The sequence below is a fragment of the Tachysurus vachellii genome, chromosome 2 (genome assembly GCF_030014155.1).
Source record: "Tachysurus vachellii isolate PV-2020 chromosome 2, HZAU_Pvac_v1, whole genome shotgun sequence".
NCBI classification, from domain to species: Eukaryota; Metazoa; Chordata; class Actinopteri; order Siluriformes; family Bagridae; genus Tachysurus; species Tachysurus vachellii.
Genome location: NC_083461.1, coordinates 18,488,202 through 18,508,070, shown reverse-complemented (window position 1 = coordinate 18,508,070; position 19,869 = coordinate 18,488,202). Strand labels below are relative to the sequence as shown.

The following is a 19,869-nucleotide window of genomic DNA, read 5'->3' as shown; positions in this document are numbered from 1 at the left end:
GCCCCCAATATATGCAAAATCAAAAAACTTTTTACAACATGGACATGTGACATATCAAAACACTCACAACAATGAGGGGAACTTCCTCACGTGTATTTTGATGACGTCATGTGATGTCACGTGAAAATAAAAAATTAGCACAACATGGACAGGTGACATATCAAAACACTCAGCACAATGAGGAAAACTTACTCAAGAGTATTCAGATGATGTCACATGCTCGTCTCGACTAGCCTCCGGGATTTTACACGTGCAAGCACCATTCACATTTTCTTCAGGAAATGTACATTCTAGTTATATTTATTGTTTTGGAACATCCATAAAACAAGTTAGTCCTTGTTATCACTTACAATGTAACAGCTATAAATTATTTTTCATTCAATCATTAATTCATGCAAGTAGCTGCTTTGTCCTGCCAGGATCATGGTGGTTTCCATCCCAGGACCACTGGAGACAACATGAGAGAATGACCTCCCAGTGGAACGCCAGTCAATCACTCTCTTTAAGTTAATGAGACAAAAAATTTTACGCTGTTTTAAATGTGAAAGCACAAATCCCAAAGCCCTGAAAACATCCTGAGCGTGTCTGACATTAAAGGGCATGCTTGCATGTTTTCTGTGTTTCAGAGAGAAGTATTCTCAGTACCTCAGTGCTCGGGTGCTGGACAGCCAGGGTCGCACACTAAAAGACGCCAAGTCCTCGTTCTACTACCACCTCACCCAGATGGCATGGGTGCCTGCCTACAAGCCGACACAGGACGGGAAAAGCAGTGTGGAGTACCTGATTCCAAACAGGGTGTATCTCTATTCCGACAAAGTACACAGTCTCTTAGGATCCCACGTCTGTTACGTCGATCTGAATCCCAGCCAATTCTCCACAGCTGTAGGTAAGCAGATATCTACAGATCCTTCTGCTTTCTGGATGAGATCTCAGAGTGCGTGAGACTATTTGTTTGTTTCACATTTGGCGGAGTAATGATTACTGTGGTATGTACACAGGGATGAGACACACTGTTCTGGTGCACGAGATGATCTGCTACCTGAAAAGCTGGTGTACGAAGGAGTCCGATAGCGGTGAGGCTGAAGGAGCTGAGTTTATCACCACTGTGCATCACCTCCACTCAGTGTACCGCTACTTGCAAGCGGAATGCTCCTTCACACAGCTTAGAGACCTCTTCCAGCACACACCTGCTGTCTTCATAGAGTATGACAGGTCAGAGAGCTAGAACTACACTAAAGATGGATACGCTATTCTCTAAATGCTAACGTCTTACTAGTTCTCTTGCATACGTCTTCAGGAAGGACGAGTGGACCTCAGGACGCTTCTACCATCTCAAGGACGTGTGCTGGAGAGACCCAACAGAGATGTTTGTCAGATACAAGGAGCTGATCCGCAAGGCAGACAGCAGGGTCCAGGAACCTAAAGTCCTGGCTCCGTTTTATAGCAAATTGCAGCAAATGGATGAACTGTTTAAGGTGAGATTCCAGTTTTTCATTTGCAGTTGCTGTGTAAAGGAACCCGAAACGGTTGTATCGTGTTTATTCACATGTATTTTGAGTGAAATTTGTGTATCTTGTTTGTCTAGTCTCTGAAGGTGGAGCACAGTCCATCCATGAAGCAGTACGTAGACCTTTTGGAGGCTGTATGTGAATCATCACCAATTCCTACAGGAGAGGTGCTTCAGGATATCTCCATCATTTTTGCCAGACTAGGTGGGTGTTTTTATGTAGTAATCACTTTTCAGTAGGATCAAAGTGATTATGGTTCTACAGAATCCAGTAAAGCTGATATTGTGTGTTTGGTTCTTTTTATCAAAAGCTGAAAAATGCAAAAGCTCTACACGCTCAGAGCAAGATCAAGACATCGAATTGAATCAGCACTACTGCACATCGCTGAAAGGTGAGCGTATGCTAATGACGTTCGTTAAGTTTCAATTCAGATGTTAAGCTTTAAGCAATTTGGGATGACTATTTGCTTGGTATAATTTCTACCAGTGATGGTGTCTCGCATGAAGGTGTTTCCCACCAAGACACAAGGCTGGGTCACACTGGCCCGGAAACCTATGATAGCAGACAACCCAAACCTGGAGAAGATCTTCAAATCTCACAAAGAAATTTGCCTCCTCAACCTACCCTCAGCTCAGAAGAAAGCAGCACTCAGACACAAACTGAACCACAAAGGTAGTCCACTGATAAAACAAATATTTTTAAAGGTGCAGTGTGTAATTTATATTCTAATATAATAAATACTGGGATGTGAATTGTATTTCTCAAAGCCAAGCTACACGAGGAGAAGCTGGCCTTCAATGAAAGAGACCGAGAGCTCTTCCTGGAGCTCTGCGGCGTGAAGAAACTCTCCCAGTGTGTCACCACCGAATCCCAGACAGAGAACTATAGGCCGTGTCCAGCTATGCAGAACCTGGTGCGCGACCTCATTCCGTACATCCAGAGGTTCATTTACCACCATGACGAGCTCGGAGAAATATACGAAGACCTCAACGAGAGTGGAATTGCCCAGGAGATCAAGTCCCTCAGCTTTGGTCAGGTAAGCATTCGCCCTTTTGTCCGTAACCTTCTAGAATTGATATTCCTGACTTAGCTGCACTGCCTGCTGAGTCATTGCTGGCTATTGCATCATGTCCTTTTAGTGAAGAGCTTGAAGAGAGGATTGTTGTTTTTTTTTCACAGGTGGGAAAGCTGTACATTTATTACCTTCTGGAACAGCCAGATGAGAGCCCCATTATAGAGAGTGATGACATCATCTGTCTCCTGAAAGACAGGAAAGATCTGTGCATTCAGAAGGACCATCTGTCATCCAAAATGTCCATTTGCGGGTATTTCTTTATTACTGCAATCACACAAGACCACGTAATTCTCTTTGTTTTACAAGACGGAAACTTTTTGCTTTGTGGTTATTATGTTTCTTGTGCTGCTCTGATTGCAGAGAACTAGTGAAACTGTTCACCACTGAGAAGAGCTTTGTGGAGGAACTGAAAAACTTTCTGGAGAAACTTCTTGTCCGCATCAACGTAAGCTCTTTCACCACACTCTCAGTATGACTCTTTGCTGTAATAGATTTTTTTATGCAGAAATCTTTCCAAGATTCTATGCAGGTAAAACGCTCAATTACACGAAGAATTACTGCTGAAATATTTTTTAAATCCATATATATTTTCCCAAATTTGTTGAATTACTTTAGCTTATTTTTGTAATAGGTGAGAGCATGGGTTTTTGCAGTGTCTCACTAGTAGTCGGCATTCTATACAGATGCTTTAAGCACTCTTTATGCACATGGAGATACACTTATAACTAAAGACCTAGCACTTTAGTCTGTTTAACCCTGAAGTACAAAATAGTAAAAATGATAGTTAAAGGAGCCTTTACTTCAGGTACCATCACAGTTTCAAATTAGACTTTTCTGCTTTTCTTTGCACATCCCTCCTTGTTATGAAGTTGGGGTCAAAGTTGCATTGTCAGTCATGGCGCTGAATAGGGTTAAAGGCCTTGCTCAAGGGCCCAACAGTGGAAGCTTGGCAGTACTGGAGCTTGAACCCTGACCGTCTGATTAACCCAGAGCTTCTGGTTAGCTCGTGTAGGCCGCAAAATCAGGCGGAGGGTCATTCATGAATGAAGGCAAGCTTTAGATCCCTCAGTCCCACTCTCAGAAGGAAAGTTTTTAAGCTGGGTGTCTGACTCCTCAGTACACAGGTGAGTCATCACATCTGTGGCTCCACAGATGCTCTGCAGTAGTGGGTTATGTCTCTGGGGGATGCGTCACTGTCACCTGGCAACTAGAACTGATGCGCTGATTGAACACGCCTAAAGACATTCTAATTATCGCATCAGGAGGCCAGAGAAGGAGACGTCTGGAGGAGATAACTTACTGTGACTGAGCGTGAATCATAGCATGACAGGCTTATTGCGTCCTCCTTTTTTATGCAGAGATCTGGCAGTCTGTGGCAGATTTATGTTCTCATTTCAATTTTCAAAAGCTTTCGACCTGGAAAATAATTGTAATGCTATTTTGTTTTATTGTCATCTAGGATACAGATTCTTTGAAAAGATTACTGGATAGTATGGACATTCAGGAGCTTCCTCCGGATGAAGAGAGGTGGGAGGTTCCGGCACCGTTGGAGACACTCGAACCCAAAAGTAAGCTCCAGGCCTGTTTGTAAATGTATGTATATATATATATATATATATATATATATATATATATACGGCACATTTGCAGCACTGACATGCACCACTGCTTTAATCTCAGCGGCGTTCTCTTCCCAGCACTCTGTTATTTTCCTTCATCTTTTATTCGTGTGTCGGCGCACGTGGACACACAGACTGTGTAGCGTGCTCATATGCTAATAGGGATTTGTTGGGTGCAGTACTTTCTGACATGAAAGAGCAGCTGTTATGGGCTGCAGGAGTGCAGAGGAAGGAGGGAACCATCCCTCGCTCATCCTTTCCTTCTGACAGGAATCAATAAGCATCTCACACACACACACACACACACACACACACACACATTCCATTACTCTAACCAAGTTGACGTTAAGAACAGAGATATAATAATAAACTCATTTTTACTTGTTCTGCTGCTTAGCAATTTCCCCCTTTTTTTTGTTAGAGCTCTTTGCCATCAGCTCATCATCAACTGTAAGTGCACAGGAAGTGGAGATGAACACAGAGGAGGAGGAGGACAATATGCTGCACTGCTGGCCTCCCAAAAAACCATCGATCAGCAAAACAGGAGGCAGAAGCACAGGTGTGTGCCGAGACTCTGTCGCTATCTGCTAGATCATGTGACCGTGCAGAGGCAAACCGACTGTTGCTGTGCTTTAAATACAGAAATCCAAAAGGAACCAGTTCCAATTCCAGAAAACCCATAGCATGTTTTTTTGTGGTCCTGCATCTCAGATTAATGTTAGATTTTGACTTGTACAAGCTTGAGGATGTTTTTCTTTTAAACGTTATACTACGTTGCTTTCGATAAATGCATCTGTTAAATTCTGTAAATGTAAATATATAAATGCTTCATGCAAGTCAACTTTTTATTGTCATCCTGACAAAATACATGATATGCCATGTCTCTGTAGCCAGCACTACATGATTTATGTTCCTCGCCTGTCCGCTTGTGTGTACGCAGGAAAAGGAAGCCAGGCGGTGGAGGCAGTATTGAAGATGTGGCCTCCTCCAGCACCTCTGAACTCTTCAGCTCCTGTTTCTCCTGCACCTCCTGGTCACTGGGGCTCTGGAGCTGAGAGGAGCTCTGCCAGTCTGAACGCTCAGGAAAATACGACAGAACTCCACATACACAGAGAGCCAGGCCCGTCAAGTACTCAGGGAATTCAGGGTCCCAGGTCAAGTGTCAGCATCCCACATGTGGAAGGTTAGTGCTTGTGTTAGCAAATGACAAGATCAAGAGCAGACAGCCTGATTTCCGGTGTCCTACCTGCATTAGGTCTCTATTTGTTTGACCTTTAATTGTACTTATCTTATCCTGTCATGACCTCAGAGAAAAATCAAGCTTGGAGGGAAATTCTAGTAATTGTTGCTAGTCCTTGATAATACAAAGCCTAGAACATAACATTTCAGTCAAACAAGACCAATTGTGTTGTTTCATTTGTGTTTACCTAGCTAGCTTTATAAGCTCTCTATAGCTACTGGTGTTTGATGAAAAAAAAATTCCATGGCAAGTTTCTTAAAAAAAAAATCTAGGTTTATTTCCAATCTAAAAAAAAAAGGCTTTTTAGCTAAAATGTCTTTTCTTATTTCACAGAACAGCCTCATAAAGCCACTGTGCTGGTGGTCCAGGGTGTTGATGCTCATAATGAAGCCCATGGGCCCAGTGTAGCTCCTGGTGAGCACCTTGAGGCCAAGCCAGAGAGCAACAGCACTCCATCTTCAGCAGAAGAGCAACAACCCACACTGCAGCCATCAGAGCAGTACGCTGTTTTGCTTTTGTCTTTCTGAATAGAAGCTCTACTCTCTACATGTGACACCCTTGTAATTTTTTGTAATTCCTCTGTATTTAGGGTTCAGAAACCAGTCCAGGCTCCAGAAGTCATGGCAAGTCAGTTCCAGGGAAGCGTTATTCACCGTCCACCCATGCCTCTGGACAATGCAGTATGGACCAAACCGACAGTTGCAGAAGCAGTGCTGGAGGACCTTGTCCTGGACTTCAGTTTACCCGGTCTCCTGCAGGTGTCCAATGGTTATGATGACAATGATGATATCGGGAGATGGGGAGAGCAACTGGTTCACTCTTTCCTCAACCGCTGGCGAGAAAGCGGAGAAGGACCACGGGAGATCGCTTGGTCCAATGAAAAGGGTGAGAGTGGCAAGCCGTACGATTTCAAACTGATCTTCCCGAGCGGCTGTAACAACACCCGAGAGGTGTTTGTGGAGGTCAAGACAACAGTCAAGCTGGAGAAGCACTTTATCCACCTGTCGGCCAACGAACTCGACTTTGCACTGAAGGAGAAGGAAAAGTATCACATATACAGAGTGTATGGCGCCGGACATTCACAACTTACCCGTCTCTGTCGCATCAAGAACCTTGCCCAGCATCTGCATTCCAAAACACTGGAACTGTTTTTATTTGTGTAGAGTGGAAATATTTCAGCAGTTAAACATGTCATTTCCTTTTGCACTAGTAAGTTTATGCACTGTCTACCTTTGGGTGTGGTAGAAAAGTTCAATTACCGGATGAACTTTTAATTATTTATACCTGTCTGTTTTGAACTCAAGTCCTTTATATCTTTTATAATTTAAAATGCTAATTTAATACGCACTTTTCATTTTAGATGTTTTAAGGGTAACATTTTAACGTATGTCGATGTAAAATGTAAAATTTTAAAATAACATTAACTGAGAAATTCCATTCATTATTCATTCCTCATTATCCATTAATCTTTACCAAGTCACTGTATTGACTGTTGTGATTGTCTTTTTAATCAATATTGAACAATATTAAACAATATTGGGACAGTTGTGTTTTCTGGTTTCTCTTGTGCCCTGCACTCTACTAGCATCTATTAAGGGTGCGTCGCTGCCTTGTGTCCAGTGTTCCTGGGATGGCAGTTAGAAGAAGTGAATGAATTAATGGCATGAAGTAATGAATATCCACTATATGGCTAAGGTTTGTGAATATCTGACCTACATGTTTTTATGTTGAAAATCCCTTACCAGATTCAGTCCTCCTTTGCTGCTGTAGTATCAGCAGGTCTGTGGTTCAGTCAGTAGGGTTCAGGTCTGGGGTTCAGTCAGTGTCCCTCATCATAAATCTATTCAGAACGCTCCAATCTCGACAAACCACGTCTTTACACAGTGCGCTTTGTGCACATGGGCACTGGAACCGGGTTGTCCTTTTAGTTCCAGTTAAAGGAAATCATAATTCTACAGTGTACAAAGGCATCCTGTCCATCATTCTTGTCATACTGTGTATATAAATATGACTTTTAGCTAAATTAGGGCACTCGGCTGCAATAGAGGGCTTAAAATGTCTCACATTTGTTTACCAACATTACTAACTTATATTCAGGTTATACAAAAAAAAAAAAAAATCCATGCTGACATGATGCAAGAATTTTATAACACTTAGCTACTTTCCATTTACACACACACACACACACACACACACACACACACACACACACACACACACACACTGTACAGTATGTACAGAAAACAATAGTATGAAGTTTCCCTGTAAGGATATACATGTTTCAGACTGAAAAAAAAAGAAAGTCTAAATTTGGTGAGTAATATGTTTACAACATTAATCACACAAACAACAATGTACAACACCGAGCCACTTTCTACAGGGAGAAGAGGGGCGTGGCGACACCTGCAAGCTGCGCTACTATTGGCTGATTAACGGAGAGGCGTGGCTTCTATCAGCATTCGGAAGCCTTGATGTTCGGCTCGAGGAGGACAATAGCGGTGGAGCGGAGAGAAAAAAATCACTGCACAGTCTGGAGCAGAGAAACACCACAAATGCGGATAGATGCAAAACAAACACACGCCGGGGTTTGGGAAAGAAGACAATGTCTGGTGTTTATTGAGCACGGGATATATATTTGTGGCTTGAGAAAGCAGAATAAGAAACACGGACTGATTTAATGGTGAGTGTAAAATGATAATAATCTTTAAAGATGCAAAATAATAATATATTAAAAAATATAAAGTGCAGTAGTATTTTATTATTCATACATGACCATGATGGGATTCGGTTCTTTGGGGTTTTAGGCAAGAGATCACTGGAGTGTCAACACAATTGCTGACTGCACTGAGTATTTATTTATCTATTGATGGTAAAAACGCAGAAATCGTTGAATATTTTCATCTTTCTACCTGATGTGCTTTATGTCCTGATGGTTTCTGATGTGCTTCACCTGGTATGGGTTCGTAGGTATTATAAAAATGTGTGTAAAAGCTGACCAAGGTCGTGAATGATTCTTATTAATAATGAACATCCTGTGCTGTTGGTTTAACAGCAGCGCCTCAGCTGTCTGTGTTCCTGTCTGCTTGGGTTTAGGGCAGGATGAGTCACACACCCTGTAGGTCACCTGTGCTACACAATCACATTAAAACAACTCACCACGACCCAGGTCACAATAACACAATATAAAGGGGGCTCCATTCAGTCTGAATTTAACAATATTATGTAGATGAGAGGTCTAGTCTGCCTACCTGTGCCTCTACAGGCCTGCAACACACACACACACACACACACACACACACACACGGATCTCTCTGATGTGATCTTTCAGATCATGTTCAGACTGTGAGCAGTAAACGCACACACACTGCTCTGTGTGTGTGTGTGTGTGTGTGTGTGTGTGTGTGTGTGTGTTTACTGCTCACAGTCTGAACATCTGAAAATACTGTTTTTTTTTTTCTAAAAACAAATCCTTGACTTAGTTTTAATGCTGTGAACTCATTATACACATATGAGGACTGTAATGAAAAACTGAGGACCTTTTCCAAAGCCTGGAACTAAACATGCTTTTTTTACAGTACACTCTGTGTCTGGAAATCATTTCAGACACATCTTGGTACAGTCGATGTTGCATTTACATTCATCCACTGGCAGATTTTATGATTTTTTTTTAATAAACCGGTTTACAAATAAGGCAGATTTCAACCCACGGCTTAGAGCTGAGTAATCGAGGGTTAAGAACAAAAACTGTACTGTTCCTTATTGCTAGGGTTAGGGTACTCTTATCTTTTGTACCATTTATATGTATTTTTTACCTGAACATGTAGATAGATCCTTATAAATGATTAATAATTATAGAGTAAGTACCTTTTAGAGCAGGTTTGTCAAATATGTCGTAGGCAAGAGGCAACATTAGTCTTAGTCTGATGTGATGTGGTACAAATGATATGAAAGGTACAAATCTGGAAAAAAAAAAGTAAAAGTTGTGGTTGCAAAATTATTCACTCCCCACATCCCCCACAATGGTTTCTTTAGTAAGGTTACACGTTTCTGACGGCTAATGAACACTTCTGTGCATGTTAGTAACTGAGCTCTAGTTTAACCCCAAGTGGAATAACAGAATTATTCAAAAATGATTCAATTCAATTACATCCATGGGATGATATAAATTTATAACACAGATTCTGAATACCATCTTAGAAAGCTTATGGGGTATACATTTTACATCCTTGTTTAGCATAACACTGTAAAGTTAAAATATATAAAGGTACAAAAGGTTTCATTATGAGAGTCAGCCTTAAGGCATGGTACAGTTTTCTAGCCTTTCTCTGAGAGTGCAGGCTTTTGAATTCACCCAATTCAACTCTTTAGTTAATCATCAGGTCTAGTAGCTACGTTGGAGCGTGCAGTAATTAAACCATGCTAGACTAGTCAACTATAAGCAATTGCCTATCTCACATGTGTGGGAACTGTGTGTGCTCCTAGCATCCGCAGGTGTGTGTCTGCGTGTGCGCTTGTTGCTCTGATCCTCGTTTTCACACCCCTGCAGTTTGAACACAAGGTGAGAGAGTAACAGCTCTGCATTAATGATTCAGGAGGTGGATGTACTCCACAGGAATTATTATACTACGCACCTTGACTAGCTAAAAAAAACATTTGTGTGTAGTAAATACATTGACTGTGAATTTAACAGTTATTAACCACTAACTACTGCCAATGCCTGACCCAATGGAGAGACCAATGAGAATAGCGCTAAAACGGACAAACAATGGTATTATAATTTATGAATAAAATATAAATAGTAGTCTCCTACTACTTGTGCTGGTTTAAAGTATCTAATAGTATTTTGAAAAGTGTTAGTTTGAAAAGGATTAGTTTATGCTTAAATAACTCTTTGGATCATTAGTAGAATGAAAAGCTAAATAAACTGGGTTGATTTTATATTAGTGATGCTGATATTAGTGGCTGATATTAGTTCTTTGAACATTTCCAGTGTTCACTGACTGAATTGATGTCTTATCATTTATAACTTTGCTCATCTGTATCGCTTCTTTGATTCAAAACGCTGTGTTTTGCAGATAAGCATCCTTCTTTTTTTATAACTTCTAAAAGCCAAACCATGTGTAGCTCTGCCCTTTATAATTTCTGAATTTTAGTTGTGTTAAATGAGTATATTTTGGCCTGAAGCGAATTCAATGACTCATTTCAGCGACTCAAGAAGATGAGGGTTGTGTGGTTGAACGGGTGGAAGGTTTGCCAGCTTCTGTGCTGTCAGTAATGATACCAAAGGCCATGTGCTGATTCGCTGGCTCAGAGGTAAAGCCAATGGCGAGTTGATGTTTTTAATCACACTGGCCGTCCATTAATTCGCTACATACTTTGGAACATAGGTGAAGTGACTTCTGTCATTCACTTAGTCACACCATTCTGGGATGCTTCCAGCTTAACCTCTGATGAGTTGGTGTGCATGCAGGCCTAATGAAGTTCTGTGTTGTTCCAAGCAGCTGGAAGTTAGGGCCTGTTGTATTTGTTAGAATGGAGGCACCAGCACTCTATTCAGGTTTTGTAATAATATCCAAAATACCCAAGAAGGACCTCATGTACCTCAGGTTTTGTTGTGGGCTTCTGGGGGTTTTTCATTAAAGCTTCTTTTTTCCTCTTAAGGTAGTGAAATAGAGTGGTTGATTAAAGGCAAAAGAAACACATGGCCACTGAAGTTTCACATACTGATACTGCAGAGTTACTGCTCAGTTGACTTTTTAAAGTTGTTAGTATGCTAAGCTTGCTCATCTCTCTGGTGCCACAGTTGGCTTTTCTTAAGCAAAATTTCTTAGTGAGTTCAGGGATCTGGGGTTCCTTGTCATGTTGAGCTCTCCTTAGTAATCCCTCCTGTGTTTGCTCTTGCACACTGATTCTGGTCTTCTCTGTAATAACCAAATTGGTACAGACAAAGCTTCTTAAAGTGGGGCCTTTGACAGTGAAAAAGATCAAGCAGCAAGAACTCTGTGAGGGCCTTCAAGACAGATACAATCACATACCATAGCAGGTGGTCCAAGAGTGTGTCCTTTATGCTCTACATCATGTGTACATATGCTCCTTGTTGATCTTTCTAGAGGTGGCTTTCATGTGGAACAGTACACAACTCAAAGATGTTGAAAGGCACAAGTGAAGCAGTGGTCTTGCTGGGCCCAGGCTGGTAGGATTTTGGAAATGTCTGTACCCATCTTCGCGGCCCAGCATCACAATATGTAACAGTAAGACTAAAAAAAGTGACATAAACATTGTAGTCTGAAAAACGCTCACAGTCAAGAGATTGTGGCTTTCCAGTTTTTTTCCACCACCTATGTTTCCAGAGCCACACATCTGGCAAGAGCAATGCCAAATGAATAAAGAAATGGCTGGAATGAGGTTTTTCACCAAGGTCAGAAATCTGGCACCCTGGCCTGTGTTTTTCTTTCTTGGTGGCAACAAGGTCTCTAAAAACCAGACTGATTACATTGGAATAAACACCATCTGGCTGGTGTTATTCTTGTTTTATAATGGCACTTTAATGAATGCAAGTAGTACCATTTTATGTAGCTTTTTAATAATAATATGAAAAATCATCTACAGTGTTGCTTGGAAGTTTGTGAACCCTTCTTGTGAAAACGTCTATATTTCTGCATAAATATGACCCAAAGCATCATCAGATTTTCACAAAAGCAGACAAAGTGAAAACAAGCAAACAAATCAAACAAATATATTATCATTTTTTTATTCAGGAAAATGTTCCAATATTATATATCTGTGAGTGGCAAATGTATGTAAACCTCTAGGATTAGTTTTTAATTTAATGGTCAAATTAGAGTCCATCTGATTTCAGTCAATGTTATGACAATCAGGTCTCTGTGAGTATTTTACTTAAAGACCAGAGATATAATAAAGTCTGATGTTCATGACATGTTGAAGTGGATCATTGCAAAAACAAGGGAGATTTCTGAGGACTTCAGAAAAAGAGTTATAGTCCAAAAATTCTATAGTCAGACCGATCCGGAGGAAATTTAAGACTATTGTTACCCTCCCAAGAAGTGATCAACCAACAAAGATCACTCCAAAAGCAAGACATGTAATAGTAAAAGGAACCCAGGGTAACCTCTAAGCAACTAAAGGCCTCTTTTACTTTTGCTAATGTTAATGTTCGTGAGTCTGAGATCAGGTGAACACTGAACAACCTTTGTGTACAAGGTAGAGTTGGAAGGAGAAAGCCATTACTCTCCAAAAAGAACATTGAAGTTGCCCATGAAGTTTGCTAAAGATCATGCGTACAAGACAGAGGAAAAATTATTTGTGGAGGAATGAGGCCAAAATAAAACATTTTGGTTTAAAATGAAAAGCATTATTTTTGGAGTAAGGAAAACACTTAATTCCAGCATAAGAGCCTTATAACGTCTTTGAGAAACGGTGGCGGTAGCATCATGCTTTGAATCTGTATTGCTGCATCTGGGCCAGGACAGCTTGGCATCACTGATGGAACAATGAATTCAGAATTATACCAGTGAATTCTAAAGGAAAATGGCAAGACATCTGTCCATGAACATAATCTCAAGAGAAAATGGGTCATACAACATGACAATGGGCCCAAGTCCCCGAGTCTGGTAGGTAAGGTTTTGGAATGCCCAAGTCAAAGTCCTGACCTAATTACAAAAAAAAAATATTGGTGATGGACCTGAAGCAAGCAGTTCTTTTGAGGACACCAACCAAAGTGTCGAAGCTGTTCTGTACTGAGGAATGGAATAAATTTCTTCCAAGCCGTTGTGCAGGACTGATAAAGTTACCGGAAACTTTACTTGCAGTTATGGCTGCACAAGAACTCACAACAAATACTGATGCAAATGCTCACATACTTTTGCAAGTCACAGATCTGTAATACACAATAATTACATAAATAAGTATTATATTGTTGGCTCATTTGTTTGATTGTGTTCACTTTGTCTACCTTTAGGACTTTTGTCTAGAAAATCTGATGATGTTTTGGGTCATATCTATGCAGAAATTTCTAAAGGGTTCACAAAACTTTCAAGCAACACTGTATATGCATTGTTTTCGCGGGGTACCGACATGCTTGTCTTGACCATATTTAAGCTTATTTCCTTCAAGATGGATTGATGGGTTCAAGACCGAGACTTGATTTTTACACAAGACAGGCATTTTTACACCTGGCCACTGTGTTTTCTCTGATCCGATAGCAATCTGATTTGTTAAAACTCTTCCATTTACATTAGGCCACATAAATGCGTCTTGGCGAATCGGATATCAATCCGATCTTTCTGCTCCCGCCCAAAATGCAAATATATTTTACCTCATTTCCAGGGTAATTGAAATGGAACACGCTTTGGTGTCTGCGGTTTTCAGAATGCAATCAAAAAGAAGACGAAAAAACTTGTTACAACAGTTATGCTACAAAAAACAGCATTTACCTGTTTGTTTCTGGTGCGATGCACTTGCGAGTGACGTACTTCCGTTTGGGAGGAGTATAGCGCTGACGTATGTGGCTTGAACAACCACATTCATTTACACCGGTCCAGTTTCAAGTGGTTTGAACGATCGGATTTATATCCATCTCGAAAACATTTAGGAGGGCATTTAGACCTGGTGTTTTTACGATCGGCTAGCTATCCGATCACAGAAAACGCATGAAGTGACCAGGTGTAAAAAGCCCATAAGTGCCAGGAATCATATGGAACCATGTGCACCTGTCAGCAGCTGCTAGGATGTAGACTCAAGTCACACTCAAGCTGTAGACACAGCAAATCCAAATTACTGAGTAAGTACAAATATTTCTATTGAAATATCTATTTCATCTATTAACTGGCCAGTAATAAAACCCTGTTATGTTTAAACACCTGTAAAATCATTTCCCACGGTGCAGGAGACACATTCTGCGTCTGCATCTGTTTAATCGTAACACAGGCCTGCTGTCACTGTGTTTTTGACCTATTGAGATATTGCTTCAGCTTCCATTTTATTGCATGGCTCTGAGAGTACAGAATGGTGGGGTGAATATGTTGGATTTCACAGCTCTCAAAGCTAAAATTAATAAATAAATGAATAAAGATTCATGCTTTGTGCCCTGAACGCATAAATCCCTGCTTTTACCCTAGTGGATTGCTCTCCTGATGCAAAGACAAAATTTGAACCGGATTCACAAAGTGGGACGTTTCCCTGTGATAAAATGACGATAGAGTGTAATTGGACATGACATATCACATCAGCCTAAACGAATAAAATAGGAACCGCAGCTGTATGCTGTAACCTGCAGTGCAAACTAAGCACTCTTGATCTGCCAGCAGTAACAAATGGTCCTCTGTGTTTACATCCGCCGCAGTGCTATGAACAGTGAGAAAGGGAGAGAAGGTGCTCACCATCACAGCCTTAACAGGATTAGATCTCCATACTCCGTGAAAACGAGTCGCTGCAAAACAGAGGTCAAAAGGAGAAGCACAGGGTTTCTGCAGTGTTCCTGCTCAATAATATTACCTGGACTTATTTAGTAGTGATTTAATTATAATGGTCTCTTCATTTTAGGGCAAACAGTGCTACTCTGCTGTATGCCGTAATGCAATTTCTCTTGAAGAGTGATGAAGAGTGACAGTCAGATGTAGTCTAACATGACAGAAGCTGCTGCTGCTGCTATTTCGAGCTGTACTCTATGACGAGCACAAACACTGGCAGGTTCGATGAGTCTATATGTGAAGTCTCTGTCTTCAGAAACCATCTTGCGTATCTTCACACTAATTACTTAGCCTGAAGAAAGGTTTGAGCTGAGAGAATACAAAATGTACAGATAATTAACTGTTCAGTGGACTCCAGGGAATATAAAAAAGCACATCTCTAGAATTTTAATTCCCTCTCTGAGTGTGAATATATTGTGTGTGTGTGTGTGTGTGTGTGTGTTACTGCAGTAACATTAAGTGGTTGCCAGCACTCTCCCTCTCCACACCTGCTCCTGTGGAAAAAATGAGCTCTTCTCCTGTCGTGTCTCGAGTGTCTGTCGACATCCTGGAGGAGCTTCAGCTCTTCGCTGCTCAGAACCTGGAGAAGCTTGAGGTTAACAAGTACTATGAGGTTATCCGAGAGCTGGGCAAAGGCACCTATGGCAAGGTGGACCTCGTCGTTCATAAAATTAGAGGTAATCTCTGATCATTAATCCTAATTAAACCCTTTATTAAAGAATATACACATATCGAACATATACATGGTTTTGTTATTTCTGTCCTCTTCTTAACCAAGGTACAAAGATGGCACTAAAATTCCTCAAGAAGAAGACCACTAAACTAAAGAGTTTTTTGAGGGAGTATAGCATATCACTGTACCTCTCCCCATGTCCCTTTATAATCAACATGTTCGGTATTGCATTTGAGACAGAGGATTACTACGTGTTTGCACAGGAGTACGCCTTAGCTGGGGATCTCTTTGACATCATTCCTCCACAGGTAATCAAAATTCCATCCACACAGTGAATCATTCAGTCCCTGCTGGTTGATCTACACTGTGGTACAATACTTTCAGTATGATATGAACAGACGCTGATTATTTTTATGGGCATGAAACGCTTGATCAAACACCCGGAACAGCCCTAAGTCAAAAACACTATCCTCTCTGAACCCAATAAATCACGATTCTTATAGATTCATTTATTACGTGATGCTGAACACCAGCCCATCAGGTTCCAGTCATCATTTAATAGACTTACCATTGGCATATTGTAGGTTTAGTCAGATTCAGTGTTACACCTGTCAGGGCTTTGTGCAGGACACGAGGTTTTCCACTCCAACCTTGGCAAACCACGTGTTAACCATGTGTTACAGCGTGCAAAGGCATCCTTTACCTGTGCTACAAACCATGTGGTGACAGTTTGGGGAAGATCTATATATGGGTGTGATGGTCAGGTGTCCACAGATTTTGGACATAGTGTGTTTGCGTTCCAATTTTCAAATGGTTTCTAATCCTTTTTTTTTCTGTTGATTTATTCAGGTGGGACTCCCGGAGCCTGTGGCCAAGCGTTGTGTCCACCAGGTGGCGCTTGCCTTGGATTACCTGCACTGTAAGAAGTTGGTACACCGCGACATCAAGCCAGAGAACGTGCTGCTCTTTGACAGGGAGTGCCGCAGGGTGAAGCTCTCTGATTTTGGCATGGCACGGTGCGCAGGCTCTGTGGTGAAGCGTGTCAGTGGCACAATCCCGTACACAGCTCCCGAGCTGAGTGATGCCTCCCAGCGTGATGGCATCTGTGTGGACTACAGCACAGATGTGTGGGCCCTGGGTGTTCTCCTTTTCTGCATGCTTACCGGCAACTTTCCCTGGGAGAAAGCAGTGCCCACGGATACGTTCTATGATGAGTTTGCTCGCTGGCAGCGGAAGCCAACAGGCACGGTCCCCTCACAGTGGCGGCGCTTCAGCGACGAGGTGCTAATAATGTTCCGCAAACTCCTGGCTCTGGAGAGGGAGCGCCGCTGCACCGTCAAGGAGGTGTTCACCCATTTTGGCCAGCGCTGGATGCTGGATGGAGAAGCAGGAAGAGGCGGTGGAGGAGGAGGACACCACCAGGTGGTGCACAGCTCTTCTTCAGAGGAGGAGGAACTGCTGGTGGACCGGATGAAACAGCAAACCCTATCTCCGAGCAAGAACGGTGCGGTGGAGGCGGGAATGGCCGCTCATCACTTCAGCTCAGTGTCCACCAATAGCTCGGTGTCATCCACTACCAGCTACGAGCGCATGCCCAGAGACAACGCCACCAGCGGCCGCATCCTTGTCACTACACCGATCGAGATCTGTGTGTAGATCTCACCGCTGTACATAAACCGTAACACGGCTTCCTTAACTGATACATTTTCTCATGCCTTCATAAAAGATTAATCACATAAGTAAACCACCTTTTAAGGGTATTATAACACCGTTGAGTGTGAATGAAGCAAAAAAAAAAATTAGATACACCCTCTAATTTATTGAACTAGTTTTGTGATTATTGTGTTTTTGGTTTTCGTTCTCCGACGAGGACACATTGCACTCTTTTTGGGAAAGATTGTCTTCAGTGGAATTCCTTTAAGAAAGGAAGTGCACAGAAGCTGCAAACTAGACTAAAGATGCACCACTAAAGCAGATCAGTAAATGAATAAATGCTACACAATGGAATTGAGCACTGACAGCAGATCAAGAGTAACGATTAGGGCTAGACCAAAACATATTCCTTATAGCAATATACGATGCAAAAAAAGAAAATGGATGTGGACTGAGATTACTGTTGGGATCTACATTCTTGACATGGTGGTCTTGATCCATTTTTTTTGGGTGAAAGTGGTGACATGAAATGTTGCTAGAACTTCTATGTGATGTCAAGGAAATCCTTCAAAACACATTAGGGAGCAGAGAGGATGTTGCTTAAAAGCGTGTGTGCATTTGTGTGAGTGTGTTGTGTATTTTGTAGTAACTTGAAATTGAGTTTTTTTCCTCTTTCTTTTTTTCAATTGTTTGAAGTCTATTTTCAGAAGTATATTTTTACAGTTGATTTATAAAGTAATTTAATGGTTTACATTTCATTTATTTTGGTACACTGTTGAAGCTCTTGTGCCAAGCCCAGCTGGCATTGTGCAGCCTCACTGCGATGTCTACGACTGTTTATTCCTGACAGCTTTAAAACAGGATAGAGAAGTGGCACTGAGGTTGGCTGCTTATTGTACTTGGCTCAAAGGAGTGACAAGTAAAACAGATCTCATGCCAATGAGAGAGTGCAGAGCCTCAAACCGCCTGTCAACGTTATCACCCCTTCCCCCCCCAACCACACACAAACACACACGAGGATAAAACTACTATGGTGTAGAAGTTAAGCTTCGCTGCCCACGTTGAAGGTTATGAGTTCAAATCCCGAAGCCGCTTTTAGCCCTTTAACCTTCAACTTCTCACATATTCAATTGGATTGTGCCTCGTTTGGCAAACGAGTAAATATAAATATAACGATTTGTGTTTTTACGTTCTCTACACATTGAAGCCCTAATGACCAGTGTTAATCAAACCGGTTCCGTTGATCGCAGCCAGGTTGGAGATCCACTGCCGGATCAACGGGTTGCACTTTTGTCAACCAGTCCTCGATGTCAAACCAACATATCTATTCCAAGACTTGCGGGTACAAAGGAAGTATTTTTGCTGATTCTGTAGTGTTTCTTTCTATTGTTTTTTCTTTACAAATTATACATATATTTTTTTTGTATATTGATTTGAACTTTGAAAAGAAACAAACGACAGTAGAGTGTACGCAATGACATCTACCGACTGCATGAAATAAGCATCCTAACTAGGTCAAAAAAAACAAACAAACCTGTTGTAATTATGTGAGAATGTTGTAATGTGAGTTTATTTTGCTGTAGCACCGTTTATTGGGGACTTTTCCAGACTTGGATCCGTGTTACAATTTAGAAAAGTTAGGGTTAAAAAAAAAATGAAAAGAAATAAAATTCAAATAAATATCAAGGCAATTGATAATTAGTTAGTTTTCACTGTGTTGTATTACTGTGCTGTCGTGTTGTTATTGTTGTGTTTCTGTTTCCTCAAAACAAGAAAACTTGTTCAGTACTGTTACGGTGAAGAGTTCTGTGTACGGGAGAGCCACGATTGAGACGAAATTGAATCAACTTGAGTTTATGCCTCAGTGAGAATTGATTATTTGATTATTGTTGCACCCCTGAGGGTTGGATGGAATTAATCCTTTAGACACGTGTGTATTGTTTTTTTCCCCCTGCATGAATTTATGACGTGCTTTTTAAACAAAAACGTAAACATGGTTTAACGTTGTAGTATTACTTCGTAGACATGTAGAAGCTGGATGGATGTAACGTAGCAATCTGCACAGACTAACGCACATTTTCCAGTGTTTTTTTGTGAATACTGATAAAGGATATACACTGGCTTTATGGTGACCCATAAGTGCTTAGGCACATCGATGCCCAGCTGTATCTTTTTGTCTTTATTTCCACCCAGGAGTGGAATTGGAAACACAACCCGAGAGCGATCTACTCTGTTACCTACAAACCCCTGAACTTCTGTCCACTAATGTCTTTGCAATACTACTGTCTTCCTGTAAGGTCCGATTTATTAAAAGTAAACCAACATGTGCACCTTCTGCCTGTGTTTTATGTTACTGTATCATGTGAAGTGTGTTCTTGCTCCTAACACTACTTACAGCTGAAGCTCAATGGTTAAGATTCTGGCTGGAAAGTTGCGTTTCTAACCCTCGATTTCTCAGAGCACTTCGTTCTGCCTCACCTGAACACATGCAAAAACTATATAAGTACACTGAAGAGAAACAGACAGTAAAACATGTACTTGTCTTTTTTTTGCCTGGCAAAAAAATGTACGACTTCACTGTTCCCGTGTGAAATAAATCACATCCAGCACTAA

At 41.2% G+C, this 19,869-nt stretch overlaps 2 protein-coding genes across 3 annotated transcripts in view; both read left to right on the top strand.

The window, feature by feature from the left end:
- wu:fj29h11 (uncharacterized) overlaps positions 1–6,990 on the top strand; it is a 39,547-nt gene extending 32,557 nt beyond the window's left edge. For both annotated transcript variants that reach the window (XM_060861638.1, XM_060861629.1), the window contains exons 33-46: positions 627–886; positions 999–1,212; positions 1,298–1,475; positions 1,586–1,712; positions 1,819–1,899; positions 1,995–2,180; positions 2,276–2,544; positions 2,688–2,833; positions 2,944–3,028; positions 4,043–4,151; positions 4,624–4,761; positions 5,143–5,385; positions 5,776–5,941; positions 6,032–6,990. In XM_060861638.1, coding sequence (XP_060717621.1) covers positions 627–886; positions 999–1,212; positions 1,298–1,475; positions 1,586–1,712; positions 1,819–1,899; positions 1,995–2,180; positions 2,276–2,544; positions 2,688–2,833; positions 2,944–3,028; positions 4,043–4,151; positions 4,624–4,761; positions 5,143–5,385; positions 5,776–5,941; positions 6,032–6,605 — 2,776 coding nt within the window. In that variant the 3' untranslated portion in view covers positions 6,606–6,990. The remainder of the gene's footprint in view (positions 1–626; positions 887–998; positions 1,213–1,297; positions 1,476–1,585; positions 1,713–1,818; positions 1,900–1,994; positions 2,181–2,275; positions 2,545–2,687; positions 2,834–2,943; positions 3,029–4,042; positions 4,152–4,623; positions 4,762–5,142; positions 5,386–5,775; positions 5,942–6,031) is intronic.
- Positions 6,991–7,898: 908 nt separating this feature from the next.
- On the top strand, positions 7,899–19,574 carry bsk146 (brain specific kinase 146). The gene is made up of 4 exons (XM_060861616.1): positions 7,899–8,122; positions 15,381–15,607; positions 15,709–15,911; positions 16,453–19,574. Exons 2-4 carry the CDS (start codon positions 15,436–15,438, stop codon positions 17,257–17,259), a joined length of 1,182 nt encoding a protein of 393 aa, XP_060717599.1. The 5' UTR covers positions 7,899–8,122; positions 15,381–15,435; the 3' UTR covers positions 17,260–19,574.
- Positions 19,575–19,869: the final 295 nt, after the last annotated feature.